We start from the raw sequence: 19,863 nt of genomic DNA, 5'->3' as shown, positions 1-19,863 counted from the left end.
GCTGATTTAGGCTGGTTTCAAGTCAAGTAAAGGAGTTGATCTTATTGAAATTACACTGTAACGTGAGCACGCTCCTGGTCAAGGGCATATGAGAATATATGTGCTCTTAATCCGCGGACATTTGGAGCTGTCATCACCTCGTACCTTCTGCGGACTAACATGCTGTAGCGTTTGAGGTGATCGGGTGTGATGCATGCTGGTTTTCATCACGAACGCTGTGGTCGTCAGATCCTCTGAAGCGCCTGCGGGTGAACCATTGCCGCTATAGTGGGCTGAGCGTAGTAATACAACATCTTTATGTATAAATTCGTGTTCCTCACACACCCGAACTTCATCTTTCCTTATAAACGGAAAGTATTAATTTCCTCTGTATGATTTGACTGGCCCCTACCCGGATGTGCCCGCAGTTTCTTGCTATAGATTCCTGGTGTTTACTCGTCCTGCTGCTGTGAAGCATGTCCTGGGCGAGATTTTACGACTCCCTCACACTCGCCTGCCATTTGGCTGATGTATGAGGAAAAGAGAGAGAGGAAGTAATTTAGGGTGCATGAAAAATCCATCTTGGATGCTCATTTATTGTGGTTGTACATTGGTGTGTGTGTGTGTATGTGTGTGTGTATATGTGTGTATGTGTGTGCGCGCGCGCGCGTGTTTTGTGGGGGATCTCTGAGGCTTGTACGCAGTGATCAACGGACCGGCTCTGACCCTGTCCATGGTCCTGAAAGCAGCAGCAGCTGGAGGGGAGTAAATCATCTGTGGCTCTCTCTGGATAGAGGCCACCAGTACTATGCTAATAATAATCATGAAGCTTTGATGGAAGTCACTTCTATTAATCAAATCCTGTGGTGTGTGTGTGTGTGTGTGTGTGTGTGTGTGTGTGTGTGTGCGTGTCCCAGACATTTTACTTTCAGTGCACTCAAATGTATATTCTTCTATTTAAACTACATATATGAGGCACAGGAGAATTGACATGATATTATGTAACACATTAGGGGTTGTAGATTGATTCTCTGTTACTGTGTAGGATGATGATCAAAAACAGTGGGTGAATGGTGTTACATTCCTCTGCAGCCATTACGCATGTTTACCAGACAACATATTGCCTAAGACAGGACTGTAAATTGGATTCACAAATTCTCACACTCTCTGTCATTATCCCTCCATCTTATCTCCATCTCCACCTTGCCCCACTCTGCTTCTCTATCTTGTGCATTTAGGAAATCTGATGTAGATGCGGAGCCAGAGGAGAGCCCAGGGAGCAGCAGTGGCAGCAGCAGCAGCAGCAGCAGCGGGGCTGTAGATGCTCTCTCCACAGCTCCAGCCCCAGCCCCCCCTCAGGCCTCTGCAGCAGAGCCAGGGCAGAGAAGCGACAGCTCCTGCTCTGACTCAGACAGTCCCATAGATTCCAGTTCCTTCGAAGAGGAGGAATCTGAGGAGGAGGGATCAGAGGAGGAGGAAGATCCTACTATGTTCTCCTCTAAATTCCTTAGTGGGGCCAACCCACTCAATGCTGTGTCCTCTGCTGTGAATAAGTTTGGGCTATTTAGTGATGAAGGGGAAGGGGATAAAAATCAGAAAGCACCTTCCCAGCAGGGGGTGAAGTCATCTGGAGAACAGCAGTCAGGAGTAGATCCTGGCAAAGGCCCTCAACAACAGAAGGGAGCCCAAAAATCTAGTCAGGGCACCCCTTCACAGAAGACCTCACCTCTTCCTAAACAGGGATCTCCTCAACTTCATGGGAATGGACAGGCAGCAGCCTTAAAAAAGCCTGGTGGGCAACAAGCTGCTCCACCGGCTGGAAGACAATCTGAAGACCAGCTTAAAGGGGAGCCACAAAAAACTCAACCCCAGCAAGGGTCACCCAAACCTGGAGGTCAACAACAGATTCAGACTAAGAGTGGACCACCACAAGGGGCTGTTAAGACTGGTTCACAGCAACAAGAACCAAAGGGACGGGGGTCACCAAATACTGGACAGCATGGGTCACCTAAACCTCCACAGCAACAACAGGCCTCCCCTAAAGTTGGGCAACAGGCCTCCTCTAAGGTGGGACAACAGCAGCAAGGGCTCAGGACTGCACCCCAGCAGTCCTCTGAAATGTCTGGGAGTCCTCGACAACAAGGTCCAAAGGGATCGAGAACACCTGACCTGTCACAGGTTGGGTCTTCATCTCCAGGAGCAACCAAAGTCACATCTCAGTCTAAAGCAGTAGCCAAGTCCCTTTGCCCAGTGTGTAACACCACAGAACTTAATATGCACACCAAGGAACCACCGAACCATAAAACCTGCACACAGTGTAAAACTGAAGTGTGCAGCTTGTGTGGCTTCAGCCCCCCCGACTCTGATGTGAGTAGAGACTTCGAGTCTTATTCTGTTTAGAATTATTAAGAAAAAAACATCAAAAACATGCATTTGTTTGTTTCTGTATATTGAAAAATACATGCATTTGCAAAAAGTATGTGACATGACATACTTCATTTGTAAAATGCATTTAATGCTAAAACCACTCAGTGTAAACATCGTATAGTTTAATTTTAATAGGATTAAGTCAAGATAAGCCTAACGGCATATTAGCATATATAGTTTTTCTATAATATACCACAGTAACTTTGTCATTACAATTAGTATCTGACTTTCAACACTTTGTTCAGGCTGTTTGGAAGTCAAATCAAATTATCTATAAATAAAACCATGAAAAAAGAAAGATTTCAGCAACAGGTCATGAACATGTTAGCTAAAAAAGACTTTTATTATTCTATCTTTGCTAAATGTGATTTTGACTGTGTAGTTGAATTCTACATCTTTTTCTGTTTTTTTTTTTTTAATTTTCATAGGGACGTGAGTGGCTTTGTCTTACCTGCCAGATACAGAGAGCTCAAGGAACTGCGAAACCACAAGGACCTCCCATGACAAAGCCAACGCCTAGTAAAACGCCATCTCCTGCAGCACCCGTCAAAAAAGAGACCTCAGCACCAGATTCACCCCAGAAAATGCAGTCTACATCCGCAAAAGTGCCAGACAAGGGTGAAGCTGCTAAAGGACCAGAAAGTCAAAAACAAGCCAAGACAGATTCTGCTCAGAAAATGACACCTGAGACCAAACAAGCATCAGGGTCTCAGAGGCAAGACCCTACAAGTCAACCTGGACGTAAACAAAGCAGTGCCACACCAGCTCCCCGGAAGGAGTCAGGAGGCTTGTTCGGTTTCGGTGGATCAAAAACAGAAGCTGCAAAACCTGAAGAGTCAGTGACAGGGAAAATGTTTGGATTTGGGTCTTCCATTTTCAGTTCTGCATCTACTCTGATAGCCTCAGCTGTTCAGGATGAGCCTAAAACAACGCCACCGGTTTCACCCAAAATGCAGCCTTCTCCAAAAACGAATCTGCCTACTGGCCAAAAAACAGAGCAGGAAAAGAAACCTGATCAGGCAAAGATACAACCAGCAGGAGAGGCCAAAATAGAAAAAGCTCCATCAGAGGTTAGGAAAGCAGCAGCAGCCCCCTCCAATGCTCCTAAAACAGGCCAGACTTGTCCTCTCTGTAAGACGGTGCTCAACATGGGCTCCAAGGATCCTCCAAATTACAACACCTGCACAGAATGCAAAAACACAGTCTGCAACCAGTGTGGATTTAATCCCATGCCAAATGTTACAGAGGTAAGACACAAATGGAATATACATTGAATTATCTGAAGAATGAACAAATTCAGGGGATCTGGTCTGGTCTGTGGTTCTTTTATAACCTTATTATAACCAGTGTTTCTTGTTGTAGACTCACTATGAGAATGCATATAATTGTGCAGAGCTTTGTCAGTCTACAAAGTTTTATAATGAGAGGTAATTGAAGTTGTTTTTGTTCAAATCAAGCAGATATCCTCACAAAGCCATTTTAACTTTATAGCCCACTTACACAGTGAGAAGGCTATGTGTCAGACTTTTTGGCCAGACAGCAGACGGGGCCACACTCAAACACAAAAGCTGCTGTGTCATAGAAGAAAGGAGTGCAGTGAATTACTGTTTTGCCTTTTTTTTTTTTTAAATATATCACAATGCCTTTTTAGACCTTTTAAAGCCTGTTATTTGACTATCTGCAAAGAAAAATCTGCATTTTTCATGCCTTTGTCCCTAATTACATATGCAAGTCCAATTAACTAGGCTTAAGGCTCTCTTTCTCTCTCTCTCTCTCTCTCTCTCTCTCTCTCATGCATGCGCACACACACACACACACACACACACACACACACACACACACACACACATCCAGGGTTGTTTGTAGAGAAGACCATATACTATCAAGAGTAAACGATGTGGCATCTTCCTGGCTGTCTGAAACACTAGGGACTTGACACTTGATTCAGTAATTCAATGCACAATTAGTAGGCTCTAGTTTGTCGAGCGGAGTCCAAGGCTACTTTATCTTCTTATTTCTGATGAGTTCTACTTAAATTAATGGCTAAAAAGGTGCTGAACCAAGACCAGACAATAAGTCATCATGTAGATCATTCTGTGGGTTTGACAAGCACTCTGTGAAATATGTTTCAACATGTATAAACCATTGACATATACTGATTACAGTCCTTTGAAAAGGTGTAGGGCATTTCTTTTTTGTTAATTTTTTAAAAATTCTGTTTATTTGATTTTCATTTATCATAATTTGTTGATCAAATTACATTGTCACATTTAATGTAATTAAATACAAACATCTATGCAGTTTTCTAAGGTGCCATCAGTCCTAATATTTGCTACAATCTGCTGTTGTGTGTGTGTGTGTGTGTGTGTGTGTGTGTTCAGAAAGAAACGTTAACCAAGGGAATTTTCCCTTTGTTTTGTCCAACTTCCTTTTTACTCAGTTTTTTTAATTATTATTGTTGTTATTTAGCATTTGCATGTATATATTTTTATTTGTTGTCTCATTACAGGGAAAGGAGTGGCTTTGTCTAAACTGCCAGGTGAAGAGAGCTGCGGGTGGTATTGAACCTCAGAAAGACACCCCTTTGGTCAAATCGCCATTAAAAAAGGCAACTCCTGTTCAAACTGGACCACCAAAGACTGCTCCTGCACCAGGCTCCCCTCAGAGGAAAGCTTCAACACCAGGAGCACCATCAGCCAAGGCTGAGGCTGCTAAAGGGCCAAACAGTCAGGCCAGCCCAGCTCCTGGTCAGAAAACACCTCAGGAGAGCCTGAAGATAGGTCCTAAGAAGCCAGGCCAGTCACCACAAAAGCAGGGAAATGCAGCGCAGCAAGAGTCAGGGGGCCTCTTTGGATTTGGTGGTGCTAAAAGGCCGACTGATGCTGCTAAGACTCCAGAGTCAGTGTCAGGGAAGATGTTTGGTTTTGGTTCATCTATATTCAGCTCTGCATCGACTTTGATATCTTCAGCTGTTCAAGATGAGGTCAAACCTTCACCACCAGTTTCTCCCAAAATGCCCACTGCAAAAGACCCCACAGCAAAGAAACCAGAACCTGACAAGAAACCAGAACAACCCATACAAGCCAAGGGTCCTTCATCTGTAGAGCTGAAAGCTGACAAATCATCAGAGCCTCCAATGAAAGCTTCAGCTTCCCCAATTGTTTCCAAAGTTGGCCAGTCTTTCTGTCCTCTCTGTAAACTGGAACTCAATGTGGGCTCAAAAGATCCTCCCAACTACAACACATGCACTGAGTGTAAAAACATCGTCTGTAACCAATGTGGATTTAATCCCATGCCAAATGTTAAAGAGGTAAGACAGTGAGAGAACTATTAGGTGCACATGCAGTACATGAACAACACTTGTTTCCTATTTTAGTTATTTTTCAATGCACAAGATTTACCACAGTTAAGACAAAACATTTTCTCACCATTAACTAGTGGACACTATTATGGATATTCTGACAAATACAGAAACAAGAAAAAGCCCAGTATTGTTCAGGGGAAGAAAGTAACGGCTTGTGTCACGGCTGCGGCAGCTGTCTGTGGTCACTGTAGCTGACTCACCAATGGTTGCTGCAGCTATGTAGGATGTGGTTATAGTTAGCCTCACTAGATAAGATGTTAGTATAATAGTGAAGTGAATATTCTGATTGAAAGTGGTTAAATGGCTGTCTCTCCACCTTTTACGTGTGTTTGTGTGTTTACATAAAACTGACCAACATTCAAATTACAGATGAATCCAGATCCAAAAATATTTTTTCAGTTTTCTAAACAAAGTTTTGGTGTGCATTTTGATCCATTGTCTGTTTACATATTTAAAGAACTGAATATTCTGGAAAAAGATTGTCTAGTTTTGTAAAATTATGATGGTGTGTGGTGGAAATTTTTTTAAATTAAAGTGGTGGTTGAAGAGTTTATAAAAACAACTTTTTTGTGTGGCAACAGTGATCTAAATGTTACAACGTTTGCCCTTATAGGTGAAGGAGTGGTTATGTCTCAACTGCCAGATGCAAAGAGCATTAGGAGCATCGGAGCCTCCAGGAACTCCCATGATGAAACTACAGGCATCACCAAACAAAGTTCCAGTACCAACTAATGCCCCAAAGAACGAAACACCTCAAAAATCTCCTCAAAAAGACATTCCAAAACCCAATGAATCTCAGAAGAAGGAGACCTCTGTACCTGGCTCCCCTCAGAGGAAACCACCAACACCAGCAGAGCAGCCAGCAAAGACAGATCAAAAAACAGAGAGTCAAAGACACATCAGTCCAGCTCCTGGTCAGAAAACTCCGCTGCCGGGCTCAAAGCCAAGTCCTCAGAAATCACCAGACATGACAAGTAACACTGGACGTAGGCCGAGTAATGCTACCTCATTGCAAAAAGAAGATTCTGGAGGGTTTTTCTCTGGTGGGCCTAAATCGCAGTCTGATCCTGCCAAGACCACTGCATCACTAAGTGGAAAAATGTTTGGCTTCGGTTCCTCCATCTTCAGTTCTGCATCCACTTTAATAAACTCTGCTGTCCAAGATGAACCGAAAACAACACCACCACTCTCTCCTAAGATGCATGCTGCAAAAGTGACAAAATCCCCTCTTAGTCAGAAAGAAGAGCAGGAGAAGAAACCGCTGCAAATACAACAGGCCAAGACTTCTCCATTGCAACAATCTAAAGCTCCTGTAGAGCCTCCAAAAGTTCCAGCCAATGCTGTTTCCAAGGCTGGGCAGTCGACTTGTCCTCTCTGCAAGGTTGAACTCAATTTTGGCTCAAAGGATCCTCCAAATTACAGTAACTGCACTGAATGCAAAAACACGGTCTGCAACCAGTGTGGATTTAACCCAATGCCAAATCAAACAGAGGTAATAAAAGCAAAGTTCACAAGATTCCAAAGTTAATAAGATAAATATTGTAAATTAACATTTGGCAGTTCATGTTTAATTCTGAATTCATATGTAATGGAAGGCATATTTTGAGAATGGTTTGTATTTTAATTCAAAATGTCTCATTTTTTTCAGGTAAAAGAATGGTTATGTCTGAATTGTCAGATGCAAAGAGCTCTTAGTGCATCTGAGCCAACCATCAAACCTCAAAATTCTGCAAATAAAACTTCTCCATCCATACCTCAGAAGATGACAGTTTCACATGAAAAGGAAACTGTAAAGAAGGAGGTATTGAAATCTGAACCAGAGGTACAACAAAAGAAGGGTAGTTCTACACCAGGTTCCCCCCAGAAGGTACAGCCCACAACTGGAACACAACCAACTAAGGCTGCGAAAGGACCAGAAAATGATAAGCAGGCTGTCCCAGCCTCTGGCAAGGAAGGTCCACCGGACATCCAGAGGATATTGGGGACTCAAAAGCCTAATGACCAGACAGGTCAACCTGGTCTTAAACAGAGTAAGGCCCCCCTAGATACAGTATTGAGTGGCCCAAAAATAGGCCCTGATGCTTCAAAAACAACAGAATCTGTGACTGGGAAGATGTTTGGGTTTGGTTCTTCCATCTTTAGCTCAGCGTCAACTTTGATATCATCTGCTGTTCAGGAGGAGTCACGCACTACACCACCAGGCTCTCGAAAGATGTCTGCACCAGTACAAGTCTCTCGCAAGGTTTCTGATACACCTAAAATTCCTCTCAAAGTTACACCAACAGGTTCTCCTAGTGCATCGCCAGCAAGACAGCCCAAAACTCTTCCTCAGAACCCAGAGCAGGGGAAGAAGCCAGATCAGTCCCTCCAAAGCAAACAGGACCAAGCACCATTACAAGCAGACAAGGCAGCCACAGTCTCTCCAAATCCTCCTAATGCAGTCCAGAAAAACTGTCTGCTGTGTAATGTCAAGCTAAACATCGGCTCAAAGGACCCTCAAAACTTTAATACCTGCACTGAGTGTAAGACCACTGTCTGTAACCAATGTGGATTTACCCTGATGCCTGTTGGCGAGGTAAGTGAAGGATGACTCGCGATAACAAAATGTATAATTTCTAGTTTATAGTGACCCACTTGACCCATAGTGGAGCTCGGATTGGTCTGTGACTCTTAACTTTTTTTTTTTCCATTTCATTTTAGGTAAAAGAGTGGTTGTGTCTTACCTGTCAGATGAAAAGAGCAGTTGGAGCATCGGAGCCTCCAGGGTCTCCCACAATTAAGTCCCAAACATCATCCAGTAAGGTTCCATCACCCGCTGCAGTGCAGTTGAAGGATGGTTCCAAACCAAGTCCAACTCAGAGGAAGGACAGTCCAAGACCTGCTTTACAACAGAACAAGATCTCAGAACCAATCTCCCCACAGAAAAAAACATCAACAACATCAGGCAAACCTGAAACCACCACTCCTCCAGTACCTGATCTAAAAGCACCAAAGGACAGTCAGAAGACTGGTCCAGAAAAACGATTAGATGAAGCAAACCAGCATGGGCGTAAGCAAAGCAATGCCACTACAGTTACACAGCAAGAGTCAGGTGGATTATTTGGCTTTGGTGGTACTAAATCTCAGCCAGATACACAGAAGCCTGCAGAATCAGTTACTGGGAAAATGTTTGGCTTTGGTTCTTCTATATTCAGTTCTGCATCTACTTTAATTACCTCTGCTGTTCAGGACCAGCCCAAGACTACTCCACCAGTTTCTCCCAAAATGTCTCCAGCAAAGTCCCCTGCAACTCAAATGCCAGAGCAGCAGAAGAAAACAGAGCCAATCCAACAGACCAAGACACCGTCACAAACTAAAGATGCCACAGCTCCATCAGAGACTCCAAAGGCTGCAGCAGCTGTCAAGGCAGGCCAAGCCACTTGTCCACTCTGCAAGGTTGAACTCAACATGGGCTCCAAGGACCTACCCAACTACAATACCTGCACTGAATGCAGGAACACTGTCTGTAATCAGTGTGGATTTAACCCCATGCCAAATGAAACCAAGGTAAGACTACAGAAAATAATTAATCACAACAGTTTATTTCACAAGTGAATGCTGAAATCTAATTAGAGTTGCACTGTATGTACCTTTGTGAAAGTGCCTACATTCCTTTACTGATCTATTTATTGTACTTTATATTCATGCCAGTTCATGCCCTGTTACTGTATGTAATAGCAACTAAGACAGAAATGCAGTTACACCAGAGTCAGCATGTTCAAGTACGAGTTCACATAGAAGGATTGTAATCTGGTTTTTTTCACAGCTCTCTACGCTTACACAAAATAGATATATTGCTGAAACAGGCTGAACAAAGATACACAGAGTATTTGCAACAAGAGGACAATTGTGAAACACCAGAGTACTAAGATGAATATAACACAGAAGTGTAACTGTGTAATCATATTCAGAATAACTCACATTAAATGCAACCTTTTTTCTTCTTTTTAGGTGAAGGAATGGTTGTGTCTCACCTGCCAGATGCAGCGTGCTTTAGGAGAAACACATCCTTCAGGAGCTGCCAACTCTCAGGTCCCTGCAAAACCCCAAAAGAAAGAAGTCCCCATCCCGGCCCAACCTGAAAACAAAGAGTCATCAGCACCACAATCACCTCAAAGAAAACCGGGAGCTGTAACAGCAAAGCAAGCTACAGCAGGGGCTGCTAAGAAGCCAGATGGTCAGAAACAGGCCAGCCCACTTCCAGCAAAGAAAATTCCACAGGAACCCCTGAAAACATCAGACCTTAAAAAATCCACAGACCCAATAGGACAAACTGAACGTAAGCTGAGTAATGCCAGTGCAGCAATACAGCAAGACACAGGAGGCTTCTTTGGTTTTGGCGGAGGTAAAAGTCAACCTGATACTGCAAAGCCAGCAGAGTCTGTGACAGGGAAAATGTTTGGCTTTGGTTCTTCCATTTTCAGTTCTGCATCTACTTTAATGAACTCAGCTGTTCAAGACCAGCCCAAAATCATTCCACCAGTTTCTCCCAAGATGTCCCTGGCAAAAGAGATCAAATCCCCTGTTCCCCAAAATAAGGAACAAGAGAAGAAGCCAGACCAAATCCAGGAGAGCAATACACCACCTCAGGCTAAAGGGATCAAAGTTCCATCAGCAGCTCCATCAGCAGCTCCATCAGAAGCTCCAAAGGTAGCAGGAGCTCCCAAACCAAACCAGGCTACCTGTCCACTCTGTAAGGTTGAACTCAACCTTGGGTCTAAGGATCTACCCAACTACAATACCTGCACCAAATGCAAGAATACTGTCTGTAACCAGTGCGGATTTAACCCCATGCCGAATGTATCAGAGGTGAGTGAGACTAATTCAATATGTGTGTCAATGAGGTACTGACCATGTTAAATCTATAATGTTTTTCTGTCATGGATTTTCAAAGTCAGAGAAGGTGGGCCTCCCCTAAGACATAGCCTGGTAGAAAGAATTCTCCTTTTTTAGATTCTCAAATTACTTATGCATCTGGATTATTAATGGGATATTGTATTATTTGATCCCCATTTGAGCCTAAAGTTATTTTATGGTACACAAAGGGAAAATGGAGTTCAAAGCCATTTACTTTTCGTCTCTTGGAAAGTACAAAACAAACAAACAAACTGTAAATTTCTCCAAAACTATTGTATCTATTAACAAGTACCCCTTCATGAAAAAAAATCCAAGTTCTCACACAAGCAATTAAGTATTGATTCAAAAGACACTTACACAAAATAATATTATTTCCCCATAGGTGAAGGAGTGGTTGTGTCTGACTTGTCAGATGCAGAGAGCTCTTGCAGACACTGAATCGATGGAACCGTCACTGGTGAAACCCCAGTTATCCCCCAGCAAAATTTCTACACCTGCTGCTGTCCCAGCTGTTGCTGCTGCCAGTAAAAAGACAGATATTATTCCCACACCAAAAGCGACCTTTCCAGGCAAAGATCAGAAGGACAGCCCAGCACCAGGAATGCCACAAAAGAAAGAGGAAACCAAAGGAGCTGTCTCAGCCTCAACAAAAGAGGAGAAGCCTCACTCACCACCAACCAAGGAGGTTACTTCAACTACTTCCACTGCACCTCCAGACAAAGAGATAACTGCTGTAGTTTCGGACCTTGATAAAATGACTGCTCAAGCTCCTCTTGGCAGTACAGATATAGAAACTTCACCTAAGAAGAAAATGGATTTGACTTCACCAGGCTCCCCTGCAATTAAAGGTAGATCAGAAAAAGTCCAGAAAGATGAGATAGTTAAGAAATCAACTGATCCAAAAGTCACACCATCTGATGAAGTAAGGCCCCCCAGAGCCCTAGACAAAGAATCAACAGCTGATGAAACATCCCTTGTTAAATCTGCTCCTTCAGCAGCACAGCCTGCAAATCAAGATTCAGGAGGTTTCTTCAGCTTTGGAAGTACTAAACCTCAGCAAGCTGCATCAAAAACTACTGATGCAGTGACTGGGAAGATGTTGGGATTTGGTTCAAGCCTCTTCAGCTCAGCATCCAGTTTGATAACATCTGCAGTTCAGGAGGAGTCCAGAACAACACCACCAAGTTCCCGCAAAATGTCTGCCCCACCGCAAATCTCTGACAAAGGCTCAAAGATGTCTCCAAAATCCAGCCCACCAGTTTCTCCCAAAATAACATCAGCAATGGAGGCTAAAACATCTGCTGCTCAGAAACCAAGTGGGGAAAAGATAGCAGACCAACCTCAGCAGACCAAGGCTCCTCTGTCAGGACAGGAAAAAGTGGACAAAGATCCATCAGAGTCTTCGAAACCAGAGGCCAAAGTGTCCCAGTCTACCTGTCCTCTCTGCAAGGTGGATCTCAACATGGACAGCAAAGATCCTCCAAATTATAACACCTGCACGGAATGTAAAATGACAGTCTGCAACAAATGTGGATTTAGTCCGATGCCAAGTTTAGCAGAGGTAATCCACAAACACAGATACTGTGTATAGACAGCCTTGGATGATGAATTGAAAACTGTAAAAAGAGTTTGTTGCTGACAAATAAGCTTAACCCATGTTGTCTTCATATTTTTCAGATGAAAGAATGGCTTTGTCTCAACTGCCAGATGCAAAGAGCACTTGGAGCTTCCGAACCTCTTGGCCTTCCCTTAATAAAACCACAACGCTCACCAAGCAAAGAGACACCTGCTCCCACAGAGATGAAAGACATACCAAAATCATCTTCTCAGGAGGACAGAAAAGAGCCTGTTATGATTACCACAACCAAAGAAACAGAATCCCCAGCCCTCGGTGCACCAACAGAGAAAGTGGCCCATGAAGCTGGATCATTGCCCGATAAAAGCGTTCCACCCACCAAAACTGATATTTCTCCAGCTTCACAAAAGCCTCCTGAAGGTACTCCGACAGGACAACCTAGTATACTGCAGCAACAGCTTCCAAAAGTTGTGACTTCCACTGCAAAGCCTTCTTCTTCAACAGGTACAGAGGCAGGAAAACCACCTCAACAACAACCTCCAAAAGCTGTGACTTCCACTGCAAAGTCTACTCCTTTACCAGGTCCAGAAGCAGGAAAACCACCTCCAGAACAACCTCTAAAAACTGCTACTTCCACTGCAGAAGCAGGAAAACCAGCCCCACAACAATCTCCAAAAGTTGCAGCTTCCACTGCAAAGTCTGCTCCTTCACCAAGTCAAGAGGCAGGAAAACAAGCCCCACAACAACCTCCAAAAGCTGGTACTTCTCCAGCCAAATCTGGACCACCACCAGCTCAGCCTGCTAAACAGGAGTTGGGAGACTTCTTTGGTTTTGGTGGTCCTAAAACACAAGCTACCACAGCAAAAACTCCTGAGTCAGTGACTGGAAAGATGTTTGGTTTTGGGTCATCTTTCCTAAGTTCTGCATCCAATTTGATAACATCAGCCGTTCAGGATGACACTAAAACAACTCCACCTACTCCACGTAAGATGTCTACGACAGCTCATGTATCTCCAAAAACTACACCACCTGCCTCTCCTAAAACATTACCACCAAAGGATACCAAACCACCATCTGTCCAGAAATCTGAGGACAAGAAGCAAGTGCAGAAAACCCCTCCTTCGGCAGTACCGACTCAAGTGGACAAAGCTCTATCAGAGCCCCTCAAAGCACCAGCAAAAGCAGATCAGTCCATCTGTCCACTCTGTAAGGTGGAACTCAACATGGACTCCAAAGATGCCCCCAACTTCAATACATGTACAGAATGCAAGCTCACCGTTTGCAACCAATGTGGATTTAATCCAATACCAAATGTGGCAGAGGTAAACTGTTTTTTTCTACAAATATATGAACAAATATAAAATTAGTTATATTGTCAATTGAGGTTGAATTGATGTATAAAAAGATAGAAAATGTTAGAAAATGTCTCACACAATGTCCTTGAGCCAAAGCTGATGTCACCAAATTTGAGAATGGTTTGTATCTAGCATGTTGACACCAAAATATATTTAATGTACTATAACGAAAGACAAGTAAAAAGGAAGAAATGATTGAGACTGAGCATTGAAACAAGATGATGTCAAGATGTTATGCATGAAAATAACAGCTGCTAATCAATTTTAGGATCCTGAATAGTTTCAACCCTGATTAGTTTAACGTCATTTGCATGAAATCATTCTGAAGTTGAGCACAAATCATTGAGAGGAACAAAAAATCATACATTAAATGTCAATTAATTTACTGAAGTAATGGTTTAAGCAACAGGCTTATTTGGCCCATTCTATTTTAAGTATCCAAATAAAAAATAAAAAATAAAAAAAAAGAATCCAAAACAATAAACATTTAACATTTGATATTCCATAGGACTTAGAGTTGTTGGGTATTAATGGTCAGTGCATGAATACATTTGAGATGAGGATATTAGAATGCTATCTTCACTCAAAGATTTTAGTATTAACATCATGCACAATGTGTCCTGTAGTTCCTTCATGAGTTAACCAAAATTTATTGTACATTTTTGTACATAGTGATTTATACATTTCCTTTTTCTTTAGGTCAAGGAATGGCTTTGTCTGAAATGCCAGACGCAGAGAGCCCTTGGAGAATCTGAGCCTGCTGGACCTCCAATAATAAAACCACAGCCCTCCCCAAGCAAGGTTATCACAACTACTGGCCCTGAACAACCTGAACAGAAGGATATACCACCATCAGACCAGAGGAAGTCTACAGAGGTCAAAAAACAGGTCACTCCGACAAAAAAAGATGAGGCCACTGTGCCAACTACACTCCAAAGGACTGATTTACCACAACAAGGTCCTTTGCAAACAACAAAGGTCCTTTCAAGCACTGCTCTAAGACAGGTCCAGGATGTGACCTCCCAGCAGCAGCCTCTTGAAAACCCCCCACAAGCACAGGTTTCTAAAACAATAAAACCAGATATCAAGGCAGGTCTTGTAAAGCCAGACAATGGAAAACCCCAACAGCAACCCTCAAAATCTCCAACACTCCCAGCAAAATCTGCACCACAATCAACTCAGCCTGCGAAACAGGAGTCAGGGGGTTTCTTCGGATTTGGTGGTCCTAAAACACAACCTGCAGCTGCAAAGTCAGCTGAGTCAGTAACTGGGAAGATGTTTGGTTTCGGTTCCTCAATCTTTAGCTCTGCTTCCACCCTGATAACCTCGGCTGTTCAGGATGAGACTAAAACTACCCCACCAGTTTCTCCTAAGATGTCCCCTGCGAAGGAGATAATGGCAGCTGCTACACAGAAACCTCAACCAACTCAACAGGCTAAACCTACTCCACTGGCACAGGCCAAAGTAGACAAAGCTCCAGCAGCACCTACAAAAACCCAAGAAGCCACCAAAGTTCCTGCTAAAATAGGTCCAACCACCTGCCCACTCTGTAAGGTCGAGCTCAATATGGCTTCCAAGGATCCTCCCAATTACAATACCTGCACTGAATGCAAGAACACAGTATGCAACCTTTGTGGATTTAACCCCATGCCTCACACAGAGAAGGTGAGTACCATATATAACCACATCTTTTTCACATTGAATTTGATTGCTTGTCTGTTGAGGTTTGAACCTATGATTTGCCAAACAAATATATTTGATCATTTTTACTTGTTTCCTAAATTTTTTCTTGTCAAATGAAAAGTCTGTCTGCAATACACAACCCACAGCTCGAGAGACACACACAACTCTTTTGTAGCTGGCTGAGGCTCTTCCAAGTCCCATGTAAAAAAACAATAAAATTTAACAAACTAGTTTCTAAATGTCTCTGACGCATCACGGTTGCACCGTGGTAACGGGAGCTAATCACGGGCATTCTACAAGAGGCTCCTTCTACCGGAAGTACTGCACTGCATGTCAGACAAGTCCCAGCAGCGGCTCAGCAGAGAATATGTGGGGATAAACTGGCAGATAACCATCTTGTCTCCTGTTGTTGATCTTTGCTTGCTGCTGATTGGACTCGACCATGGAGAAAACAGTTACTGAAACACTGCCCTTAATGACATTTGTGGTTGCGGTTACAGTTACAGCACAATACTTTAGGCCGGTACTATTATTATTGTTTTTTCAGACACCTATTGCTGTCTGGGAGAAAAGTGATATTTGGTAACTGTGGCTCTTGCAAAATTCTATTTAAATTTTTTTTTTTTTGTCAAAGTGGCTCCTGAAAAGGGTTAGGTTGAGTACCACTGGTCTATGTCATAAGATTCATGACATGTTCTAAAGTAGATACATGACGTTGTTAGCTGAGCTGGACAAGCACATCAGGGCAGTACTCTTGATGTGCCATCAGCTGAGTGATTGCACACAGACCTGAAGCCTTGGTCAGCATGTGTTAATGCTATTTTTCTTAATGCTGTATTGTATAAGTATGTATAACTTAGCATTTATTCTACAAGATCACAACTCTTTTGGAAATAATGAAATTAATTATAAGAAAAGATGAAGGATTATAGAGTCAATTGGCCAGCAATGAGGTAATTTAAATTCCATAAGGAGTTGGAATCTTTAAACACCTCACGGTTCCTTCCAATTCAAAGTTCTGTGATGATAAAACAATAATTTTGATGATTACAATACCCACAATGCATAGCATATTTATCACTTTTCTTACACTTCTCAAGTGGAACATTTGAAATAATTATGTACAACATGTGTATGATTACTTGAACATTCATAATTACTGGTCCTGATTTGTAGCAGATTGGAAGTAAAAGTAAATTTAATGTTACCAGCGGTGTGAACATTACACTGTCGATTTTAATCAACAGTTATCACTGCCCTTAATTAAACTCTGATGGTGAGAAAATAGCTTGTCATAAAATAAATTAAAAATTTAACTTCGATCTGAGGGCCTGATGTCAGTATGTTATCTATCATGTTCACAGACTTGTCACTCTCTGAAGTGTGTAAAGAGTTTGGCATTCTGCTGACACAGTGCTTTACTGAGCTGGATGTACGTAGGTTTAACATATCTTTTACAGATGGGCTTTGTGGACCATGAGTCTGACCTGATTGATAGGGGTGAAATAACGCTGTATTTCACTTCACCTTCTGCTCGGTCCTGTGAATGATTGTTAGCCGACTTGTTTTATCACCATACACAGCTACACCAGAGAGAGTTGTTGAAAAGCAATGCATAACTTTAACACCCTGTTGGCCTCCAATGATGAGAATTGGGTTTTTAATTATTGACTTTTTGCATCCGGGAATATTCTTTCAAGTGGGAACTGCAAAGGCATTTAAGAATTCATATTTTCTCACCTGAGTATTATAAAACTGACGAACAGAGGACTTTACCCAATTATTTTTTTCACTGTCAGTACTCAAATATTTGTAGGTGTGCTCTGTAGGTGTGTGTTCTTACCAAGGGACAAATCATTGGTGAATATAACTGCATAAGAGAGTTCTAAAAAGAGAAGGAGTACAAGGCCCATTATTTCAACCATTATCAAGCTGTTATATTTATTTGTTTAATTTCATGTCTATTGTCATTTATTGAAATTTCTTGAGGTCATATTGATTTGAGTTCTTTCACGTACTCAGAATATTTACCTGGACTGTGAAAGGTATAAAAATGGAGAGTTTGGCTATTGTACAGCTTTTTATATCCAACAAATAAAAGGGTGAATCATGCTTTGTTGTAGATGTGACCATATGACTATGGTGGGATAACAGAAGAAGGTGGTACAACAGGGTGATAGAAGTCTGTGTGCAGTGATTTAATGAAATCTATTTAAATATCAGATCTAGTCTTAGTGAGCTCAAACAGGGAGAGACGTACTAAGTGCAGACTGCGTGGTAGATGACTGCTGTGGCTATGCGACCACTGTAGTGGCCGGAGTTATTACATAATGGCTCATGAAAAGAGTGCTTCAGCAGACCAGCAGCTCTGGAAATGTATTAAAGCTGTTGTGCAACAGTATTAGTAAGATGGGATCTGCTGTTCAAGCAGACCAGCGGCAAGGGAATTGCCAGCACCCGTGAGAGATATGAGATGGCAAAGTCCTGTGATATGCCAATAAGCTAGGTGAAACAGATTAAGTCACTACACAACAGAGTGCATTGCATAAAAACAGCAGACATTTCCTTTCTGGCCATCTGCTCTTTCACAGATCAGTGGCTCCATGTTATTCGACTATTTCCCATTTCTTTTATGTGGGTGGCATTACATGTGTGTGACTTACCCACACAAGCATTATTGGTGCTCGCAAGGCTGTGTTCCATTGCTTTTCTTTCCTACGTGTTAGATGTAGTAGTGCTTTGTTCTCGTGTCACTTTTTTGTGGGTTGAAGCGCTCACGTTTCCCTGTGGGGGTTGGCTGTACTGTATTTCTGGCAAACACAATATGAACAGTGAAAGCCTTCCATTATATTTGTGTTTGTCAGACCCATCTGGTAGTGGAAGGCTTCTTATCCTCCTGTAAAAGTTATTCCAGTGGTCAATATAAATGCTGTGCATCGACAGTGGTCAATTTTTCACTGGACAGGAATACAGTCATTTTTTGATACATATACCTTCAATTAATTAATCTAGATTTGTACCAGGTGTTTATAATGTTACCTCTTTCAACTTTGTAGGAATCATTTCTGGCTGAGGGTTGTTCGCATGAACTGGGACACTGTATTTTGTCCAAAAACAAATTAGAGCTGTTTCTGCTGTGAGTGAGTGAACATGATCCTGTACATTTCTACCCACAGTTGAGTTTCCTAGAGACAGATCCCCAAATGGGGCGAAATACATTGAAAGAAATGCGCCTCTTATGTAATTGGCACTTCTCACGTTTCTTGTGGACACTAGACAGTGATGGGGGGTTGGGGGGGGGGGGCTGAGGGCTGAGATTGGTTGGGGGGAGGGTTCATGATTGCTGCTGTGTGTTTGTGTGTGCGTGCGTGTGCAAAATATATTTCTAATAGCTGAGCTTGTCTTTAACACGTGGCAATAATGAGCAGCCTCAAGCTAGCTTTATCCAATGGGACAGTTTTCTAATGTCAAAGTGTATGGCTTTTATTTGGAAGACAGCAAATGCTATTTTATTTTAACATAAAGGGACGTGCAGGGTTGGTAAGGAGAGGAGGCCACTTTAGGCAACTGATTGCCAGAAGCAAGTCTATCCATTTTTCCTTGTGCCTGTTCTGCTTCAGCTGATGCCATCAAAAGCCTGCGAGTGACTGTTGTCTGATAAGTAGGGCACACGTGTGTCGTGCTTTGCCAGCTAAAGCTTTTGGTCTAACAGATTACACAGAATGACAGACAGTTTCTTTATCATATTTTCAAAATGTCACACTGTAACTTCAGGCTTCTGTTAAAACACTGTATATTTTGACTTGGTTTGTCCTGTGTGAAGCACTCATTAACCTGCCAAGGTGGCTATGGCGATGTAATGAATGAGTGATAACAGGATGTATTCTCTTTGTCACAGAGGCCTCCAGTGCTCCACAACTGAAGTCTTTTATGTAACTAGGCCTGTGATGTTTTACTCTTTAAACATGCCGGTAAAGGACCAGAAATCTTCTGCTGTGGGCCAGACACAGTGAAGTAGTGGCCCCTTGATTGATTGCTTGGAGCAGCCACAGTGACCATGTTTGAAGCTCTTATTTTTTTAAAGCGAATCTATCCCCCCCTTCATTGTACAACAACGCAATCTTCCAGGCATTTAAAATAACAGAAACTCTATAGAACCAGTTCTGTTTACGCAGGATGAACACAGCCACTGTAGTAGGTTACAAATTCCGCTCCACCCATCTGATGTTTGGCGGATTGACTCAGTGCATTTCAAGCAAAATTCTTTGATCTGGATGCTTGTCTTAGAGGCGGAAAGTTATTTTTTCGAATTACATCTCTCATCTGTTATAGTCAGATGGAATAGAACCTCCCCACAGAGCCTTGTTAGAGCAGCGTTTCCTGGTGTCTCTACTTTCTTTACTTTTCTTAACTTACTTTTATGTATATCACACCCTCTCACTCTGTCTTCTACTCCAATCTTCGGCCCATCACACCCTGCCAGGGAAAGTTTGATGATGCCCCATTTATCAGACTGGAAAAAGCAGGAATTGTATTTCCTTGTTTTTAGAATGAAGCACTCTCCCTAATACAGATTAGTAGGT

At 42.5% G+C, this 19,863-nt stretch overlaps 1 protein-coding gene across 8 annotated transcripts in view; it reads left to right on the top strand.

Moving 5' to 3' along the window:
- Positions 1-19,863, top strand: part of pclob (piccolo presynaptic cytomatrix protein b) — a 55,333-nt gene that overhangs the window by 318 nt on the left and 35,152 nt on the right. For all 8 annotated transcript variants that reach the window (XM_086208859.1, XM_086208857.1, XM_086208856.1 and 5 more), the window contains exons 2-11: positions 1,218-2,346; positions 2,835-3,653; positions 4,916-5,716; positions 6,384-7,262; positions 7,419-8,345; positions 8,471-9,316; positions 9,761-10,618; positions 11,049-12,227; positions 12,344-13,564; positions 14,297-15,262. In XM_086208859.1, the coding sequence (XP_086064985.1) occupies positions 1,468-2,346; positions 2,835-3,653; positions 4,916-5,716; positions 6,384-7,262; positions 7,419-8,345; positions 8,471-9,316; positions 9,761-10,618; positions 11,049-12,227; positions 12,344-13,564; positions 14,297-15,262 (9,375 nt within the window). In that variant the 5' untranslated portion in view covers positions 1,218-1,467. The remainder of the gene's footprint in view (positions 1-1,217; positions 2,347-2,834; positions 3,654-4,915; positions 5,717-6,383; positions 7,263-7,418; positions 8,346-8,470; positions 9,317-9,760; positions 10,619-11,048; positions 12,228-12,343; positions 13,565-14,296; positions 15,263-19,863) is intronic.

Source organism: Aulostomus chinensis, chromosome 7, assembly GCF_037954235.1.
Source record: "Aulostomus chinensis isolate RoL2024-O1b breed Wild chromosome 7, RoL_Achi_v1.0, whole genome shotgun sequence".
Lineage (NCBI taxonomy): Eukaryota > Metazoa > Chordata > Actinopteri > Syngnathiformes > Aulostomidae > Aulostomus > Aulostomus chinensis.
This window is presented reverse-complemented; position numbering and strand designations above follow the sequence as displayed.